At 34.6% G+C, this 20288-nt stretch overlaps 1 protein-coding gene across 1 annotated transcript; it reads left to right on the plus strand.

The window, feature by feature from the left end:
* The first annotated feature begins 7961 nt into the window (after positions 1-7961).
* LOC114135856 (protein SSUH2 homolog) lies at positions 7962-20288 on the plus strand. Its single transcript, XM_028003511.1, has 12 exons — positions 7962-8084; positions 10861-10935; positions 11008-11083; positions 11198-11327; positions 13063-13123; positions 13266-13387; positions 14679-14741; positions 14886-14965; positions 16826-16918; positions 17737-17842; positions 18528-18635; positions 18842-20288. Exons 1-12 carry the CDS (start codon positions 8072-8074, stop codon positions 18980-18982), a joined length of 1068 nt encoding a protein of 355 aa, XP_027859312.1. The 5' UTR covers positions 7962-8071; the 3' UTR covers positions 18983-20288.

The following is a 20288-nucleotide window of genomic DNA, read 5'->3' on the forward strand; positions in this document are numbered from 1 at the left end:
TATTGAAGCAACAGAAAATTATTGTGAGTTATTCGGAGGAAAGACCAAGAGACAATGACATTAGATCTTCCTGAAAATTAGCTTCCAACTAGCAAAAGTGCAAAAACACAAAAAATAACCCTATAGCCTGGTTATTTTGATATGCTTAATGTATATTTTCCAAGATATTTTGGAAAGAAAGGTATGGTTATAATTTAGCTCATTAATTTTTCATCTGCATACAAGCAAAGGACCAATTTTTTGACAGAAAGACTGGCTTGTTTGGCAAACTATTTTTTGCTACAAAACACAACTTGTGTCAAGTGAAATTATCTGGGCAAATTTTGAACAGAGTAAGAAAAACAAAGAAAAGAAAGAACAGAAATTCACTTTTGTTTTGCAAACCACCACTGCGTATCAGTGAAGGCATTTTTTAAAACTGACTCCTTAAAATCTTCTCATCAGCATATACGCTTGTCAGGTTCACACTGGTAGCTATAAATTTAAGAATTTTTGAAAAGGAAGAATGTTTTTGAAATGTTTGACAGTAATTTATTTATTTACCATTTTCAGATTAATTTCTTTCAGGGAAATCTCCTGGTGACGCTTGGTTGTTTTAGTCAAGTCTGTCAGCTGAGGCTACATGGATCAAACATTAGCAATCCACGTTGCATAAACACAGTCAAAACTCTTGAATGTTTACTGTTGCCTTGGTAATTTCCTGTCTGTTAGCCAATGTCTGCTAGAAGAAGTTGTTTACCGAACGGTAGTTATGATAACACAGTCTAATGCAGACACCTCTACATGACTGAAATAAAACAGGCCACATGTTGTGGAGATTGCCTTTGGGATTTCCCTGCTTGGAGTTTAGTCTACAAAAAATACATTTGATACATGCTTTTTGTGCATATTTAAGTATTGGGACAGCTAATGCTAACAGTGACTTCTGTAAATACAACTTTATTAAGCAACACTAATTATTATACATTATAATTCATAGTGTATGCTTTTTTTATTATTTGGTAAATACTAAAATTCTATTTTTGGTAGACATTATTTGCTAACCTTCACTAAACACAAATGTTAGATGTTATGAGCCACTTATCCATCTACTAACTGAAAACATGCATGTTAGGTTCATTAGCCACTTTTGAGTTCCCTTAAGTATGAGTGAATATTCACAAAACTGGTCATTTTGTTCCCTCCCCATTAAATTAAGTGCATTTGTTTAGGTTGTTTTGTTTTTTCTAGAACAGAATAGTGATGTCTAATCAAGATGTTTCCCAATAGTCATACATCAAATCATACCCACCATTGAGACATTTCATCTCTGCTATTAATATTCTATAATGTATTCATTTATGAAATATGAAAATACTTTACAGCAAAGAAAACTAAATTCATATGCTATAGTGCGAACATTAAGCGGTTTGTGTCTGAGTAGAAAACGAAAGTGGGAAGGGATGAAAGAAATAACCTGGTAACAGCTCAAAGTCACAATGAATTATTTCAATACTAAATGTTGTTTATGTTGTTAGAACAGTTTCTGGAGTCAAACATCAAACAAACGTCCGAAGGACTTTTAATTATTTACTCTTTTTGGAATAAAAATTCCCACCTTTAATTATTAATGTAAAGTACACATATTCATATGTTCATAATCATATGTTTGGTTAAAAGTATATAATATATTTTGTAAACTAAGTCATCGAAGAAAGACTTCATTATTAGTTATATTGTTTTATTTGATTACATTTTATTATGTATCAGTGTGTATACATTTGGATAAATATCTGCAACATATTGTTTACATTCTGGCAATCTGTCCAGCCACCTCTCACCCAATGACAACTGAAGATAGGCCCGAGCCCCCCTGTGACCATACATGAATAATTGGTTATAGAAAATGGATGGGTGGATATTGTATAAATAAATAATTTATATTAGTCAGCTTTACTACATTCTATGTGCACAGATTTTGGTATTGGATACTAAACGTTCTCAGTAGAAATTCCAACTTTAGCAGGTTTTCTCGTTGTCTTTCTTTATGGGAAAACAGAAAATCTGATTTCCATTCCAAACGACCATTATAGTACTTGTGATCCCTGTCTTAATATAGAAGTTTAAGCCAGTCAGGTTCATTATTTTGTGATCCCAAACTTTTTGCTTTGTTCTACTTACTTTGTAGACATTTCAGTCAATAAATGTAAATGTACTGCTGTATTTTCCACATTTCCCTTAGTGCTGCAGATGCCAGCCTTCAGATGATGCTGGGGATGCAGGAGGGGGGGAGAGGTGTCTGGTTCTTTGAAAGAAGTTGAACTACTGTGAAATGACATCAAGCTGCTTTGGGTGAGTGCCAGTTTTATCTCCAGCCCACATCAGACAGCCTCGCTGTCCCACTTTTTACTGATCAAATTCCCTATCTGTTTATTGATCAGGCATTTTGGTAACACACATGTACAGCGCACACTCACAAACAAACTGTGTTCTGCAGGGACAGTAGATGGAGGAGTGTTAAACATTGATTTGATGAGGGTAATGGAAAGAATGCCTGACTCTGCTTAACCCCTGTGACACACACACAGAGTGATGTGTAAACATCCTCTCAGTGGAGGAGGACCAGAGACTCAAAGCTGTGAGTTCAGCTCCCTCCTGAATCTGTTAAGAATAGCAAAGCCTGACAAAAAGTCCCTCCTAAGGATTTCTTCTTAGTTTGAGGTGCAGAGGGTGGTGAAATTTGTTTTTACAAGAACTGACAATTTAAAGCTCTTTCTAGCTAAATTTTACTGTGTATTTTTCATATAAAGTGCTGATCCAATATCGTCAAAAATAATCAAGAATAAATAACAGTGATAAAACCAGGAAACTCTTTTAGTGTTACACCTCATTGCATGAAATGTGCTCTATAAATAATGGATGATTGATTGATTATGCGGTCTGTCCGTTCAGGTGGACAGCCTTGTCTCGATAGGTTTCTAGTCACGCCATCGTCTTTCCTTCTTCAAATGATGAATTTAACAGAGTTACTTAAGATTTTAAAAATATTCGGATCAGCTAACCTGTCTTTAAACTCAGCCATAACTTTGTCACTAACTTGACTGCTGTGTTCCTTGGTCTTCGTGATGCTGGTTGGCCTTCAGAGAAAATATGCATATATTCTGAGATTAAATTACACACAAGTGGACTTCACTAACAAAGTTACATCTGAAAGCAATTGATTGTATTTTAATTAGGCATGTAAGCATCAACAGAGAGGAATACAAATGTACACTTCACACTCATGCATTGTTTTCTTGTTTGATGACCACAAAACAATACTTTGCAACAACCTTTCACTCTTTGTGAGAAATCTTTCTTCATCTTCTTAAAAAAAGAATGTTGACAAAATCATTATGTTAAGTCTGTTCAAACTCACCAGCACTGTGCAAACTTATCCTCGAGTTTAAAAGAATATGTCACATAAACCTTTAGTTAAAATACCGCAGGATTAGAAACAGGAGTCAAAATGAGGTCACAGTCAACGATCTTAAATCTTAGCTAAACAAATGAAACAAAGCACACCATCACAGCAAATTTTTCTGGGAAAACATTTTATAGTTTAACATCACAACATAAGTATGAATAAATAATACTAATTAAAAAACCCCCAGAAAATCTAATTAAGCACTCTATAGATGAGTCACCAGCATATGTGTGGCTCCACAATGTTTTCATTGCTCGGGCGGCCGATGTTCTCAGCAAAATTTAGACATTTAGAGCTGCTAACAGTCAAACTCCTCCATCATTTTCTTTATTTTTGTATTTTTAAACCAAACAGATGAAATCAAGTTAATTGCAATAATAGCCAGTGAAAGAAAGTTCTAGAGGACTGAAGGAACATATCACATATTCTTCTGTTTGATTATATGTTTATTTCTCTTGGCTTGTACACAAAAATCCAGTTAGAGTCGAAGCAGACAGATAGCTGAATGCCTCGGTTTATTTGTTTTTCCTTTTTGCTTTTCATGAAACAGATGAGCTGACTTGTGAGGCCATAAGTCTTAACCCTTTCTACATGGCTGTCACGCCATGTTGGCACATCAAAAAAACTATCTCTGTAAAGCTGATGTTTTCCATCTTTTCTTGTTGATGCTGACCAAAGGCAGTTTCATGAGCTATTAGTTTCCACAGGAAGTCCACAGAAGTTCATTCCCGCATGTAGAAACACTGACATTTGTATTCTGGGACGTACCCTCATAGTAAAGTGTCCAGAAAATCCCCGAGCTGTAGTGCATTGTGAAAACAATGTCACAGGGGTGTCAAACAAAAGTGTGAAGATTTGTACCACTTTTTCCCTTCCAGGTGGAAATTTCTTGCAGGTTTATACTGTATTTATTCCACTAACCTCTTTGGGCTGGTGTCTCAGCACCAAAAGATAAAGTAATGGTCTGATCTGACAACCTGTCCTGTAAAAAAAAAAACAGTAAAGCCCTATTAATAGTAATGTTAGAATGAAGGTTTGAATCTCTTTGTGGGCCTTTCTGCACTAAATACTTAGCCAGCGAAACTTTATTTCATTTGTTTGGTATCTTGGTTCTTTAATGTACTGGTCACCCCTGTCCTATCTGTAGTTATGGTAATTATTCAAATGAATAACACTTAACTGTTTAAACAAATAACTGCTTCATTGTGAGCTGTAAAAAAGTGTCTTTCGTATTTCTTTTTGTGCATGTACTCACCACTGACCTGAACATCATTCTCAAAAGCCTTTCAAACATTTCAGCCTCTTTGAGGTGATCTTGATTTACAGACAGAGCAGCAAACACAGAAAGTCAAACATTTGGCTGTATTTATTTAAAGGGCACAGTCTCTGCTCTGTCAATCTCTGACTCAGTTTGTCGTTCAGACATCAGTAACCTTGCCTCAGCCAGATAACCAGTGTAGAAGTCTTCGGTTTGAGTCTTTAATACTCTGGCTCCCCCTACTGGAGGTTTCTGTCCTTTCAATCAACTTTTTCATCCTACTGCCTGCTCTTTTTTCACAGCACTTCGCTTCTTAACCTCTTATCTCCTCTACTAAATTGGATTAGATACAAAATAAACCGAACCTACATGTAAACACAGTAGAAGGAGAAACAAGGATGATGATGCCGTGTTGAACTGATTTTTCTATAAATATATTCGTTTAGTTGTTTGTTTTTATGGATGGAGACATTGTGCTTGTTATCTTTACCAAACAGACTTCAACACAGAAAGAGCATTATTGTAAAGATGCAAATTAGTGTAAATGCAAGGTATTGTGTGCATTTGTAGTGTGTGTAGTGTTTGGCGCCCTCTAGTGAGTAAACATAACATTCGTCAAATTTCTCGTACGAAATCAGTTTTACATTTATTTATGTTTAACTATTGCCAAGTATTATGAGATAAATAAATTGTATTGTTTGAGGTTATTTTATGGTTATTAGTTGTATTTGTCTTTCATTTTTCTACCATTCTTATAGCATTACAAAGCATTTATCTTTAAAGAAAAGTACATCTGATTTAATGTGAAGAACTGAAATAATAATTTTGAGCTTACACAAATATTATTTTTTATGTTTCAGAATAAGAAATTACACATTTGTAACTGAAAGCTCTCATTTCAATAAGATGTAGTCCAGAAAAAAATATAAATTTTCTTTTTCAGATCCTGCAAGTGTAGAAGAATTCAAGTAATTAAAGAACATCTTACTCAATGGCAACATGAAAAAAGGAGACACGCTTTGTTTAAAGTGCTTAACATTTAAAATAAAGTTAAAATCAATGTCTCTATAATAAGGTGAGAAAGTATTGGAAGTCAGTGGTGTTTGGTGTAAAAACAAATAGAGAGAGGAGAATGTAGGTACACCTTTTGTAATGTGAAAAGACAAAAACCTGAGGAATAAAGAGTGGCGACATACCTTCGGAGGAAAGTAGAGACGATCTGACTAGGTACCCAGATGCCTCCAGAGACAATGCCAGGTTTTACATGTCTCCATTACGATCTGGCTGGGTTTTACATGTCCCCAGGTGTTCCACCAGTCAGAGGTAAATTCCTCACCCTCCAATGAGAAGAATCACAGGTAAAACTTGTGAAGTTTATTGTGAAATTATTAACCGTGGTATTCATTGTTTAATTTGTCATAATAGCACTCTATTCTAATTAGACATGCTTTTTCAAAGTCCTGTCATTGTGTCAGTTAATGAACTACAGTAGTTATGCTGAAAAACCTTATGTTCCAGTCTCTTGTAGGTACGAGGCTTGAAAAATCAAACTGACAGAGCCATCATAGAGTTCCTAATTGCTAGAACTGTGCATGGAAAGTTGTTTTCCTGCCAACACAAAGATGTTTTTTGTCTGATTAGTTTTTACATCAAGGATTTGGCCTTGGAAATAAATAATTTTTAGTTTTACTGTGCTTATGTTTTACACAACCATTTTTTTTAAATTTTCTATTTTTTTTACTTCTTAAATACTTTAACTTTTAGAAAGTGTACTTTTTCATTTGATGAAAATGTCTCATTGTTTGATGGTGTTTTGGGTATTTTTAAAGGATTCATCAAAGATTTCTAAATAAAAGACTTGAACCAATCATTTGTAATTTTATTATTCTCAAAGATCAAATTATCAATCAAGGTATCACTAACTTGATTGGATGATCAGTGTGTCAGCCTTTAAAAAAAAACCTGACAAACAGCAGGTTGTAAAAAACCCCCAACAATTTTAGTGCCTGTTGCATTTTATTATTCTTCCTTATTTTTATTTGTATGCATAAATGACCAGTTTCTAATGTTTTAACATCACAAACATAAAGAATAGAGAAGAATTTTTACAGAGAAAGGTGTGAAATTCTCAAATTTACTTTCATTGGGAGTTCTTTTCCTCCACAATTTCCATTGCAGAATTATATAATGATTGCTTAAAAAATTTATTTTGTTGGTATTTCCTTCCATGTTTATTAAAAAGAAAGAAAGATACATTTCTAACAGTAATAAAAACTCAGAATCATACTCCACTATGGGTTAAGTCGCATTTATGTTTATTCATATTGATTGTATTTTCCAAAAGGTTTACTGATAAAAGGAGGCAGGAACATAAAAAAATTATTTCCTCCTACTCCCTTTGAGCAATTTATGTAATGCCAATGTATGCAACAATGTATGTTTTTCTTTATCTTGTCTGCTCAAATAAAATAAAGACATAAAATAAAATTAAATTAAATGTTTTACAGCACATTTCCAATGTATACAACGTTTTTATCTCGTTTGTTTTGTAGTATTCACCCCCTATTGGGTGGCCACTGCCACTACAATTGTTTGCTGGTCAAGACCCCCTCAGATTTATCATAGGAAAGGCGTGGTCAACATTCCTAGGAATTTGTGTTAATCGAATTACAAGAAAAATAGCCTCAGTTTAGCAGCCTCAGCTTCCACAAACTCGTTCAAAATAAAAGCCCCATGAACAGTCATGAACAGCAAATATGAATACAATAATGATTTTTTTAAAAACACATTCAAATTGCACTATAGACTCTGATAGACAAACAAGTTAAACTGAGCAGCTATGTTTTAATTTTTTAATGTGGAATTAAATCATTTTAATGACAAGAAAAAACTATCTTCCCTGAAGATCTCCAGTTAGATTTTAAAAGACTTCGAAAACGATGTATGTATTTAAAATATTCATCTTTGTTTTTTTTATTTTATTTTATTTTGCTTTTACTTATATCATAAATTATAGTGCAAAATTAAACGTGAGCTGCTGCAGGAAAGTCCAGCATAATAATAAATAAATAATATTTATTTAAATAATGTATCAGGTTTATGTTCCTGATACAGGAAAGCAATGAATAAGAGACACAATACTAATACATATTTAAAAGGCCTCTTGCAGTTTTGAAAATATTCATTGTTAAAATCGACTAAGTCGTTACGTGGAAACTCGGCAATTCTTTTATTTTGAAGTTATTTCCGGGACTAAATTAGTGGGAGTGACTTCATACATAACATTTTTTAAACGTTCAGAGAAAATCTTTGCAAATTACACAATACCGAAAGAGGAAGAGAGGAGCAAAGCGTTGAACAGCAACAAAATGTACAACGCAGGTTGGTTAATTAACTTTTTACAGTTTGACGCGTCCGTTTGCAGTGGCGAGTGAAGGGACCAGATGAGTTCATCTGAACGCCCATTTTTTTCAATTTTTCTCAGATCAGTTTTCTTGTCGACTCACTGTGAATGGTTGAATAGGAAACAGCTATAATCTTTACGACCGAGGTTAACATTGGGAGCTGGTCTAATTAGAGACAGTGGGCTATTTTAGAAGTCTCCCTTTCTTCATTAAATGCATTACACATTCAGTTTATGACTATTTTTACTTTGTACTTCTTAAATGCCTTAACTTTTAAAAAGTAGACTCTTTCAGGTGTTAAAAACATTTATTTATTTATTTTTTATTATTTTTGTTGCTTTTTTTTGTATTTTAAAGGATTGGTTTTAGAGTACAAATTTTAGACTTCCAATCATTGGGAATTTTATCAGTCTGTCTCATAATGTCCAGCCTTGAATGACGACTGCAGGCTGCAATTGCTTTTCCCTACTGCTAAAGTACTTTATGTGTGGTTAAAGCTTTTCTTTTTTTTATTTTATGTAAATGACCAGTGTCTAAACAATATGGTGAAATACCATCCTAAATGGTCAACCATGTGCTGGCTACACTCATCTGATTACAATGTGCCCAAGAGGACCACACAGACAATACATGATAGAGAAATGACCTTGGCATGTTTAGACGTTGTTAAAGGTGTGTTTGACCTTTTTATGTATTTGTTTATTTTATCTGAAATCTATAGCAATGAATAGATAGAATCAGAAGTGATTGTGAAACTCAGGAAGTGGAAAACTGAGAAGTAAAAACAGCATACCGTCCATTAGGTTTGAAATGAGAGATCTTCTTGAGTAGGCGTGCTATAAAATTTTAACAATAATCTTTTGATTTTATAGTCATGATTTATTTATTTATTAGAAATAAAACTAAATCACTGGCAAGTAAATAAAGCTGCCCTACTCAGAGATGCAACTGTTATAATCTGAGTCTGACCTCCTAACTTGAAGGCAACACAGAGGTTTTCTTCCAGTGACGTCACTGCCCATTTGTGGGCATTTCATACTACAATTAAAAATGCAACACTTTTGTCTCAAAGATTTGTATTTACTTTATGTGTTCGGGTTCATCTGCTTTTTTTGTGGTAAAATTAACGTTTCAAGGTGTGCAAAAGAACTAGCATCTCCTACAGTCACAGTTGTGATTTCAGCATCATTTTTGTCTAAAAATATGATAACATTATCACTCTTTTGTGTTCTTGTTTTTTAGTTTCATGTATTAAAATAAAATCATGTCCAATTAAAATATGTAAGTGTTTATATATCATAAAAATGTGTTTCAGTCCATTATGAAGTATTTTCAAGCACTTTTTATTTTCTGATACCGTTTTTCAAAACTGGTTTCTGATTAAAATGTGCAACTAAAAGATCATTCATGAACCGCCAGGACTGTAGGACTTACAGATTCTAAACTATGTGATTGTACTGTGGACCTCTGTGAATCTTCCTAAACCTTTGAGGAACAAAGTGTGCCTGAAAAACAGTTGGCACCTTTTAAAAGATTTTACTACTAAGGGGCCTTTTTCTTTTAAGGATTCCTTGGAATCATGTTCCTAAGCTTTTCAAACTTGCCTTACCACTACCGCTGTGGGGGCGGTGTGAGACAAGTTACAACTGTGTGCTCTCCCCTTTCTTCCCTCAATCAACATTTGAATAGTTGTCAGATAACATGCCATTGCTACATGGAGTCTAAACCCCACCACTGGAGATTTTATTAGGAAAAACTAAATGCAGTCTGATTAACATGTTAAATTTGTTAAATACTTAAATATAAACACTTCTTCTAAAGCAGTGAATGAACAACTTTAGTAAAGTATGACTTTAATATGTACAAAAAAAGAGATAAAAACTATCTGCCAATAAAATCCAATGCTTCCACTGGTGACTGTTTTATTTCCAGGGAATGAGAATGTCATCCACTTAATTGTAGCTCACAATTTAATTAGATATAACTGGAATTGTGTTGTTCACTCTTGATGGTCCAAAAACATCAAAAACTCTCTGCGCACATTAAAAGAGAGGATTATGCTGGTAGTTGGTGCAAATCCAAGGAACAATCAACAATAATACTAATGAATAAAATAATTTGGCTAATAAACCCTTCATTATATGATTTAAAAATACAAAATAATTGCAACATATTCTGAATGTTTTATTTTATTTATAGTTATTTATAATGAATGCATATGTATGGATGCATTCATTTCTTGAAAATGATGAATGAATTATGAGCTACAACATAAAGTAAACTGTGACTCATCAGCAGAGCCTCACTGATGATCTGGCAAAAATTTAAAAATTGATAAATCCCAGAAAACAGATTAAAACTGAACAATTAAGGCACAGCCAGCCAATATGTTCCAGTTATTTGGGTGGTAATGTTCATCTACTATCCTTTTTTTTTTTTTTTTTGTATTTAGTTGCTAAGGAAAATCTAGTTGAAGCGTCTAGATTTTGTATTAGGTTGAATAGATTGTTCTTTCGTGATCTAGCCCAACGCCGATGCCGACTGGGACTAAAGTTGGGCATATAAAGCCCTGGTGCTTAGTTTTGAGTTGCACCATTTTTTTGTTCTGCGGTGAAAATATGCACCAAAGTGACATTCAAACACTTTGCCAAGTCTAAACACGTTTTAAGGTATGATACAGAAATTATAAAACCAGCTTAAAGAAGTTTTAAGGAATCAAGAGTGGAATAATCTGTTCTCACTATTTCTTTTAGCTATATATCCGCCTCAACATGCCCCTGCAGCCAACCCGTTCGCAAGCATGCCTGGCTATGAGGGAATTGGTGCAGGTAAGGAGAGTCCGACTAATTCAGTTGTACATTTGCAGCACATTGGCATCTAACTTTCCGTTGTTGTTGCAGGTGGTTTTTTGCCTCCTCCTGTACCTTTACAGCCTGTAGCTCCAGCCCAACCTGGCCCCACTCCTGAAGAATGGAAGTAAGATCTCGTTTGCATCGCTGAACAGTCAGTGAATCACATGTTGATCTGTGTTTGCATCCATCTTATATTTTATTTGTGTTTGTTTGTATGTTTTTTTGTTTTTTTTTTCAGCATCCCCGCTCTGTCAGAGGATGTTGCTCGTGAGGCATTCAAAGACTATGTGCAATCTCAGTGCTGCTACCAATCAGGCCCAGCCAATGAGGGTGTTATCACCAACATGGAGTCATTTAACACATACAGGGTGATTGCATTTTATATTACTAATAAAACCTTTAGACTTTGTCATTTGCCAGTAAACTGTTACTAAACATTCATGCTTCAGTTAGCTGTCCTAATTAAAAAAGACATAAAGTTTTTAACATCATAATCGCCTGAATTTTAGTACCAAGCTTACTTGAACACATATACACATTTGGGCCCATCCTTAATGTGATATGCATGAGTGAATGCCAAAAAGAAAACAAAACTAAATTACTTATTACTTTGCAATAAATTGGTCTACACCATTATTTTCCTAAAAGAAACTTCTTGATCTTTTATCTGTTTGTCTGGAGATCCGATATCAGGACATAACCTTAACGCACCAGTTTATTCTGGGATGATCAAAGATTAAAAATTAAAAACAAGGCAGTTTTATCAATGTTTGAAACATTTTTTTAACAATTTAATTATACTTGCTATAACAAAATTGCTATTTTATACACTTAGTAGTTCCAACACATTAACAGTTTCTTAACGCTAACAACCTTATCCCCCCCATAGATTCTCAGTGAATAAACATGTCAGTTAGTGCAGAAAACCACAGCCACAAAACTCACCAGCACATTTCCCATGTCTGGTTTCATGTTCCCAACACTGTGCACGAAAGACACCATTGTTGCTTTGCATCTGTAGCTTTATATTTCTTGGTTTTCTATTCCATGGTGTGTACTCTTTTATCTGTGTGTCACAGTTTGGGACTGTTTTATGTTGGGCCAAAGATCCATCTTGACATGGAAAGACTTAAGTTAACTTAACTTAGTTGCTTGCTGCATAAAGGAAAACAGTACATCAGATCCCTAAGCATTCTTCTAAGAAGAATTCAAGCTCTAAACACACCCACACAGTCTCACAATCCCCAATACACATCAGTGTAAAACACTGTGGAAACTCTCAATCCATGTGATTAAGAATCCATCTGTTCAGGCTTGCAAGTCAAACTAAATGGCTTCCTCCAGCAATTTCCTCTTCGCGTTTTCTGGCCATACATTGTCTCATTGATTAAATTACAATTCACTCAAAGTTATCTAACCCATGTTAAGAGGTTAAACTGTCATACTATTGACTGTTGACACTTATTTTGAACAGAGAAACATACAAAATGTCCACCACACACCTTATGTGTAATAATAGCTTATGAAATTATAAAAACTTCTGCTGCCATTTGCTGCTTCTGTGTTTAAGGTGGAGGATTGCAAACAGCTCTTTTTTGCAATGTCACAGCTCTGTTGTTGTAATCTTCCTGTATATGTTCAAGGTAATTTTGGTCAATTGTTGTGATTTAGTTCATTTTGGGCTCCTCCAGGTAAAACCGCCCAATTACCCAAACCGGTGCAATCATGTTTTATTCAAATTAGAGCCAGTAGTTTAGAGCACAAGACAACATTTCTTGGCCCATTTAACTCAGGGATTGACAACTCCAGTCCTTGAGGGAACCTTTAGATGTGTCCTTTGTCAAACACACTTAACTAAAATTGCTGATTGATATCTGTATGCAGTCAGGTTTCTCCAAAGATCTGCTAATCACATAATTATTTGACTCAGGCGTGTTGGAGCAGGGACATATCTAAAAGTTGTAGGACACCAGCTCTCGAGGACTGGGGGTGCTTTGTGTTTTAACAAACTTCCATCTGTAAATGTACACCCCAATCGGGTCTATACAAGGATTTTTTTAATAACACAGAATAAAGTTTTAAAGTATTTTGTCTGTCTTGTAGTTGCGTCTGGAAACATTCACTGAGTCCAGATCAACTGAGATGGCCGAGAAACCTTATGAAGGTAGGAGCTCAGTATTCGTGTCCCCTAAACCCAGTCTTCATGTTAGATATTTAAAACTTCTTCATTTAGTTTTTGTTAGTTGAACACAATGTTATCTCATTGAAGCTTCTAGGACAGATTACTTGTTTTGTTTCCTTAACAGGGGAAACAGCTGACTTCTACACTCAGCCTGCCCCCACACCTTGGGAAGTCCAGACCAAGACCCCTGAGCTCTTCACCAAACACACCGAGGAGGTCCGAGTGCCATACACCTCCAATATCAAGGTGATTGTTTTTTAAAGGACACAAGTTCAAGTCAGCCAGTTTATCCTGCTGCTTTGTTGATTTCTTTACTTGATCCCAGATTCAACTTTTAGGACCATTTTATTCATTGTTCTGCTTCACTTGCCAATTTACTGTGCAGCACTATGGTTTTGAAGTTAGAAATTAAGAATAACTCAAACTCTTTGCAAAATTGTTAAACATCCTGCATGTGAAATCAAGCTTTCCTGGAAGCAAATCAGCTGATGTCAAGATGGGTCACAGGATGTGGCCGGAGGAGAGTGGCTTTGTAGACTCCAGCTTTCTGAAAAAAATGTTGATACATCTAAGATTTCTGTAAAATAAGCTACACAACTTCAGAGAACGCTTGATAATCCATGTTCAAGTTTTTGCCTGTGATCTTAAGGTTATCAGTCCTGTTTTTTGAGCAGCATCATGATTTCATTCAGAAAGACATGAACTGTTACATTTTTCAGTGAATTAAGCTGCAGCTATACCAACTTCCAAGAGGTTTTACATGCAATAAACACTTTAAAACCACTGAAGTTGTCCTCAAATTGGACTTAAAATCTTTCAATTGACAATCCAGAGCCAAAGCATAGCGATGACAAAAGTCTTAACCCTTATAAAAGACTTATAAAAGTCTTCATCAATCACCTCTGAAATATAATTTAGCAATACAGTTTGCTTTTCTTTTTTATTATTCAACCCAAATATATCCTGTAAGGAAGTTACTCAGGAAGTTTTTGAGGTATTATTTGAAATGTATCAGAAGCCAAAGTGTTGAGGAATCACTAGGCTGAGGTACATTTGGACCGAACAGTCTAAATTTCTTTGTATAGTCTTAAAAGTCCCATGGGGCCATTTATTTAATATTTATTCTGTAGCAATTTAATGCCTAGTCAAAGGGGTTATGCATGTTTTAAAAAGTACAGTTAAGCTCTTATGATTCATACTCTTGGCAGATCTAGATGAAAAAGAAATTTTCAGCCATCCAAGAAGTTTATTACAAAATGAAAAGCAGGCATCTCTCAGGAAAAAAGTGTATAAATTTCCCCTCCCCCAGGAAGAAAAACTGTTTTTTGTTCACATTTTATTAAAGGTATATATTTACTTAATTTATCCATTATATTTAATTTCAATAAATGTGCTTTTCAAAATCTGACAAGATGAACAGTGTAAACAAAAAGGCCACTTGCTTTTTGCCAGAGCTTTAAATTGTGACTAGTGTTCTGAGTTTCTGTGTGCTTCTAAAAGGTAGTGAGGTAATTCTTGAACTCCTGTTTGTGTGTAGGAATGTAACGCCTGCCATGCCGAAGGAACAGTGTCCTGCAAAGACTGCGAGGCAAAAGGATATGTAAGAAATCTTTCAAATATTCATATAAATCAGTAATAACATTTTGAGTTTTTAAAATCAATTGATTTGCTGGCTAATTAAACAAGTAAATTGGTCAGGCCTTATTGTATTACCAGCGAATATTTGTTCATATGTCCCCTTTAGAAACAATGCAATAAATGCAATGGCTCTGGTAAGAATGAGGAGGAAAACTGCACTGACTGCAATGGAACAGGAAAGGACAGGTAATCGAGCTCAATGTGCCTTGTTGATATAAATGTGGCAAATGAATTGGTAGCAAATATGTAATGTGTCATTTGACTAATAAAGATTAGAACAGTAAACAACTTTATTATTACATTTTAATTGAAACATTAGACTTGCAAATGACTTAAACATGGCTTGTTTAAAATTAATTCTGATCATATTTTATGTTTGTAATAATCAGCCTTTTTGAATGATGTCAGTAATGCGTTATTTAGTAACGTTATTGATGTTGTACCACTTTTTTCAGTAACGAGTAATCTAACGCGTTGCTATTTCAAATCCAGCAGTCAGACTACAGTTACTTATCGAAATCACTTTGCGTTACTGTGCATTCCTATTTTCTTTTGTAATTTAATTAAATTTCCTCTACGCGTCTTGGGGAGTGACCACCGTTTCTGTTTCATCAGAGATAGAAACATAAACAGTGGAGGGAAGAGGGAAATGTGCATTTTGTTGCTGGAAAAACAGGAATTATTTTGAGTTTCACTTGCCAAGTCTGATTATTATATTGAGCAGCTTTGGGCTTGGTTTTTATTTTTTTTTTTTTTCTAAAGTCGCTTGCAGATTTAATGAGATGCGGGACTCATTAAATCTGCAAATGTTTGGACTTGGAAATAGCAGACATAAACCCCCAGATGTCGGAAACGACATCCAGGTCGTTTACTTCAGGCTCTCCCTGTCTATCATTTCCCAGATGATCTCTCCTGCTGTGTCTTTGTTAATGTCAAGTTAATACATTACCTCTAAATGACGTCAAGCTTCACTTTGCGCTCCAAAAAACTGCAAACATCGAGACTAATATGAACAGTGCAATAAACGTGAAAACAGCCAGGAATGAACGTGTCCGTAAAGCTGTGCTTCTAAACGGCATTATAATTATTAATATTAAGATAAGTGTCACAAATCTGTGCAGCGGGACATCCGAGTTGTGGAGCCACAGGAGGAGCTCTGTGCGCTGTGTTCTGACACCAAACGCAGGGCCGTAACGCAGAACCTGGATGATGGGGCAGGAGGCTAAAATCCTATTTATAGTTTTCCAGACAATAGTGGAACACGCACAAATTACTGAAGTTTTTTTTGTACTGTTGTATCCATTGAACAATCTCCCCTTCAGTTCAACCTTATAAGTGGAGACACATTGTTGATGTTAACATCATCATACAATAACTTGCAATTAAGTATTGGCAAAGATCAATATAATTTTCACAGGTGGTGGAGCGTTGTTGTTAGCAGCTGCTGAACGTAACTAAATCAGTTACTTTTTCAAGGAGTAATCAGTAATTCGATTAAAGTTACTTTTTCAAAGTAACTATGCCATCACTAACCAGCAGATAAGTTCTGGGTTGGGGAAGTAACACTTAGTCTCCAGGATCAGGACCTCTCTCCTGCTGTTATATGACACTGTAGAGGTCTAGGTGAATGAAAGCAGCTTGACCAGTATGATAAATACAATGCAGATAACCAAAAGCTGAAGAGGGGTGAGGAACACATTATATAATTTTCCATTGCACTCTTCACATAAATGCATCATACTTTAAAGTGTAAATCTTTGTTTCCAATTTATTTTGCAGTATGCAATAGTTGCAAATGTTTATTGTAAAAAAAAATTTAAATATAAGAAATATGCCTTTTTAATGATCTAAGGGTACAGTTTGGGCCCAAAACAAGAGAGAATCTGTTGTGGTAAATGACTAAGTTTAACAGATTCTATTTATTTTATCTTTTCTTTTTTTTATCAAGTATCAAAACAATTATGGGCCTAAAATTTACCAATATAATCTTTAATTCATATGTTTAGTGTGATATGCTTCTGACTGGGTTTGTATTTTTTTGTGAAGGTGTTCAAAGTGCAGTGGTGCGGGAAAAAAGAAGTGTGAAACCTGTAAAGGAAAAAAAAAATTGCTGACCTTCATCAAACTCAAAGTGGAGTGGTAAGTTTCCTAGACCCCTACAGCTGTAACAGGAAAAGATTTACAAGGTTACATAGTGGATTTAGACAACATTAAATTCACTCCCTTTTGTTTCTATATTTTAAAGCTTCAGCCGTTTTAAACGCTACCTGACATAAAATAATCAATTCCTTATTTTGTTTTCTAAAGAAACTGCCTAATAATTCACAGTGTACTTGAAGAAGCTGTAGCAGACCCTGAACTGTTTGTTCTTTCAATATTAGTTTTTCACTAATTACATGAAAAATCATGTAACAGTGTTGTTTGTATCGATTCCCAAGGAAGTAAAAAGATGTTTTGTTTTTTTTAATTATTGTTTTTAGTCTGAATACTATTGAGAATGTTGGATCACACATGAAGCAAACCCTGCAGTGCTTTTAATTTTACATATTTGAATATGTGAAGGTGTTTGCTTGCACCTTGGAAAATAAGCATGTTTGTACCACATCTTATTACTGTTGATGTGAGGAGTGATCATATAGTAATGCAAAGTAGGCCTTATAAGTGGTATCTGGGGTTTGTCAGAGTTGTTCCCAATATTCCAGTGGAAAATCCAATTTTTCAGTTGATTTTTCTGACTGCGAAGTCAGAATCAGACCAGAGACATATCTGAATCCTCCAGGACACTGTTGTTTAGGAGATTGACACTCCTGCTAAAAAATTATCATATTCACGCATTTTGCATATTATACACTGCAGGAAATACTGCACATATTTTCCTGGGGCTTAAGTAGAATACAGGGTATGTGTAACGTTTGAACAGCCAGCTTCATGAGTTGAATTTGCTGATTTCTGTTTAGGGCTAACCATGTGGACAACCATGTGGTGGAGCAAAACTCTGGCCTGAAGGCTGAAGAGTTGAACTCTGTGAATGGCAAGGAGCTGCATAAGATGACGCAGATCATGGTATATACACACACTCACACACACTCTTGATGCATACTTTTTTTTCCAGTGGATGAAAGTAATTTAGGTATAAAAACATAAAGACATCAATTTGTTTTGATTCAGTAGAAATGACCAAATCAATTAATTAGATAAAACAAGGAATCGATGATAATAAAACAATGAGCAAATGAAAATAGGAGAAAACGGGCAACTCTAGTAAATGAGAAACTGTGACGAACATTATCTCTAGATGTTTGGCTGATTTGTAATACAAATATGAAATTCTGACATACTGTATTCATATCTGTTGCATATTATGCAGGATTCTTGAAAATGTTCGTAAATTAAAGCATAATTTAGGATGTTTAGTATCTAAATTCATGTAATAAAGAAATTAACTTTTTTATAAGAGCTCTTATGGCTCTTCTCAAAGACAATAATTAGATTCTACCTCAACTATTTTTGTCTGAGGTTAACTTCTATATTCCTAAAATCATATTCATTACTTTTACTTTTGCAAATGTGTTTCATTTAGTGATTTTACAATACATATTATTTTCAACTATTCTAAACATAATTTTAATAATTTATACTTTTCAAGCCTCTTGGAATAATAACAAAAACTTGTGCCTGTACATTTCATATACACAATAGTAGTGGGTGTTTGGTGCTCAGGTTTTCAGCTCCATGTGTTTCCTCACAGGTCTACCCGCTGTATGGGTTCCCAAATCCAGCCATCGTTGAGGCCTCTGACCGTCTGATCAAAGAGCATCAATCCAAGTATGCTCAGACATCCAGGATCCTGCAGCAGGTTCGTTTATAATAAACATGAGTAAACACCTAACTTGCATTAAAAAGAAACAACAGACTGAGCACTGCAGGCAACATTTTTATTTTAGGTTCTAATCTAAATAAAACCACCTGAAATGTTAAATCTTCGAGCTTTTTTAATTTATTGGGTATTTTGTTAGGTGTTTTCGTCTTTTACAATAAAATAACTTTATCTGTTTCTTTCAGAGGCAGACTGTTGAGTTGATCCCCGTTACTAAGGTGAACTACAAGTGGAAAAGTAGCATTCACATCTTCTATGTTTATGGAAAGGAAAACAAGGTTAACACTGACAACTACCCAGAAACCTGCTGCTGCGTCATCCTGTAGACAAAAATTTAAATTCAAATGTATACTTCATTTTCTTTCAACAGTAATATTCCTTAATACATTTTAAATCTACAATATTTTTTTCAACTGGTTGTGTTTGCAGACAACCAGTGGTTTACAGTAACATTCATAATATTGTAAGATGTTGGGCAGAAGCTCTGATGCTTTATCATTTATCTTTATATTACTCTGTTTTACAATACAATTCTGTGGAAAAAAAATATTAACTCTAGAAGGTAAGTCTCTGTCTTTTAAATCTTCTCTTTTTTTTAAATCTGGGCCGTCCAGCTTTTGTTTTTTATTAGTTTTACTTGACCTACGTGTCAATGAATTCTATCTTCATATCATGACTATTACACTTATACCTCATATACTGTATGTAACATGAATGTTTGTTTTTATAATAGCCGCTTACAATATAATTTTACTCTCATTATGAAGTAAATATCTTTGTAATCAATGGAGTGATAAGTGCATTTATACATGATCATGAGAAAATGCCACGTTTCTGTGAATACAGGAGTACAGTGAATCCCGAACCAGATCCAGTTTTGCTTGTTGGCTTGTTTCTGTTCTTCAGGAGGTCGCAAACCTCAGTGATCTGTGGAGATTTAATGGATCAACAGGAATCAGTCCGTTTTAACATGAATCTACTACAAACTGAGCCATCTTATATGTTCAAGTGAAAATTGTGTGAAATATCTAGTCACCCTGAGATCTCTTCGCACGATGATGGGTGGACTGTTTTCATTGAATACTAACAGCAAAATCATTAGTCTCTTAACTTTGTCTGCTTGTTCTGTTCTGTACTGTACTGTATATTTCCCTCTGCTGCTTTTATTACTGGATTGTATTTTGTTTTTTTCTGAAAAAAAAAGTCATCTAGTAACCCATACCTGACATTGTTTTACAGTCAATGATATGTCAGATAAAGGCACTTCAGGTTTTCTTTTGGTTTGTTTGATTGTTTTACCAGTAATATTTACCCAACCTTGCATGAATTTATTTTACTTTTAGATTTTTGTATCGCTAAAGTTTTTACTGAATGAGATGGGATCTGTTTGCATTTTAGGAAAAATGACTGACCTATTGCTGTTATACCATTCATTTTGTAAAATTGTGTGGTGCTATGTTGCAAACACATCAGTCATGTACATGCTACAACATTGTGAACAATAATCATTAGGATAATCTTTTGATTCATAAATGCCTTAAATACAGCACTGTGACTAACAATCATTTCTGACAGTAACATTTAGCATGTTTTTCTCTTATTCAAATAATAATAAAAAAAAACTTTTCTTGC

This window comes from Xiphophorus couchianus, chromosome 20 (genome assembly GCF_001444195.1).
Source record: "Xiphophorus couchianus chromosome 20, X_couchianus-1.0, whole genome shotgun sequence".
Classification (NCBI taxonomy): Eukaryota; Metazoa; Chordata; class Actinopteri; order Cyprinodontiformes; family Poeciliidae; genus Xiphophorus; species Xiphophorus couchianus.

Excerpts from the sequence above, each read along its gene's own strand:
- LOC114135856 (XM_028003511.1), top strand. Across the intron at positions 11,084-11,197 it reads CCCACTCCTGAAGAATGGAA|CATCCCCGCTCTGTCAGAGG; the intron begins GTAAGATCTCGT and ends TTTTTTTTTCAG. Across the intron at positions 16,919-17,736 it reads ATCAAACTCAAAGTGGAGTG|GGCTAACCATGTGGACAACC; the intron begins GTAAGTTTCCTA and ends ATTTCTGTTTAG.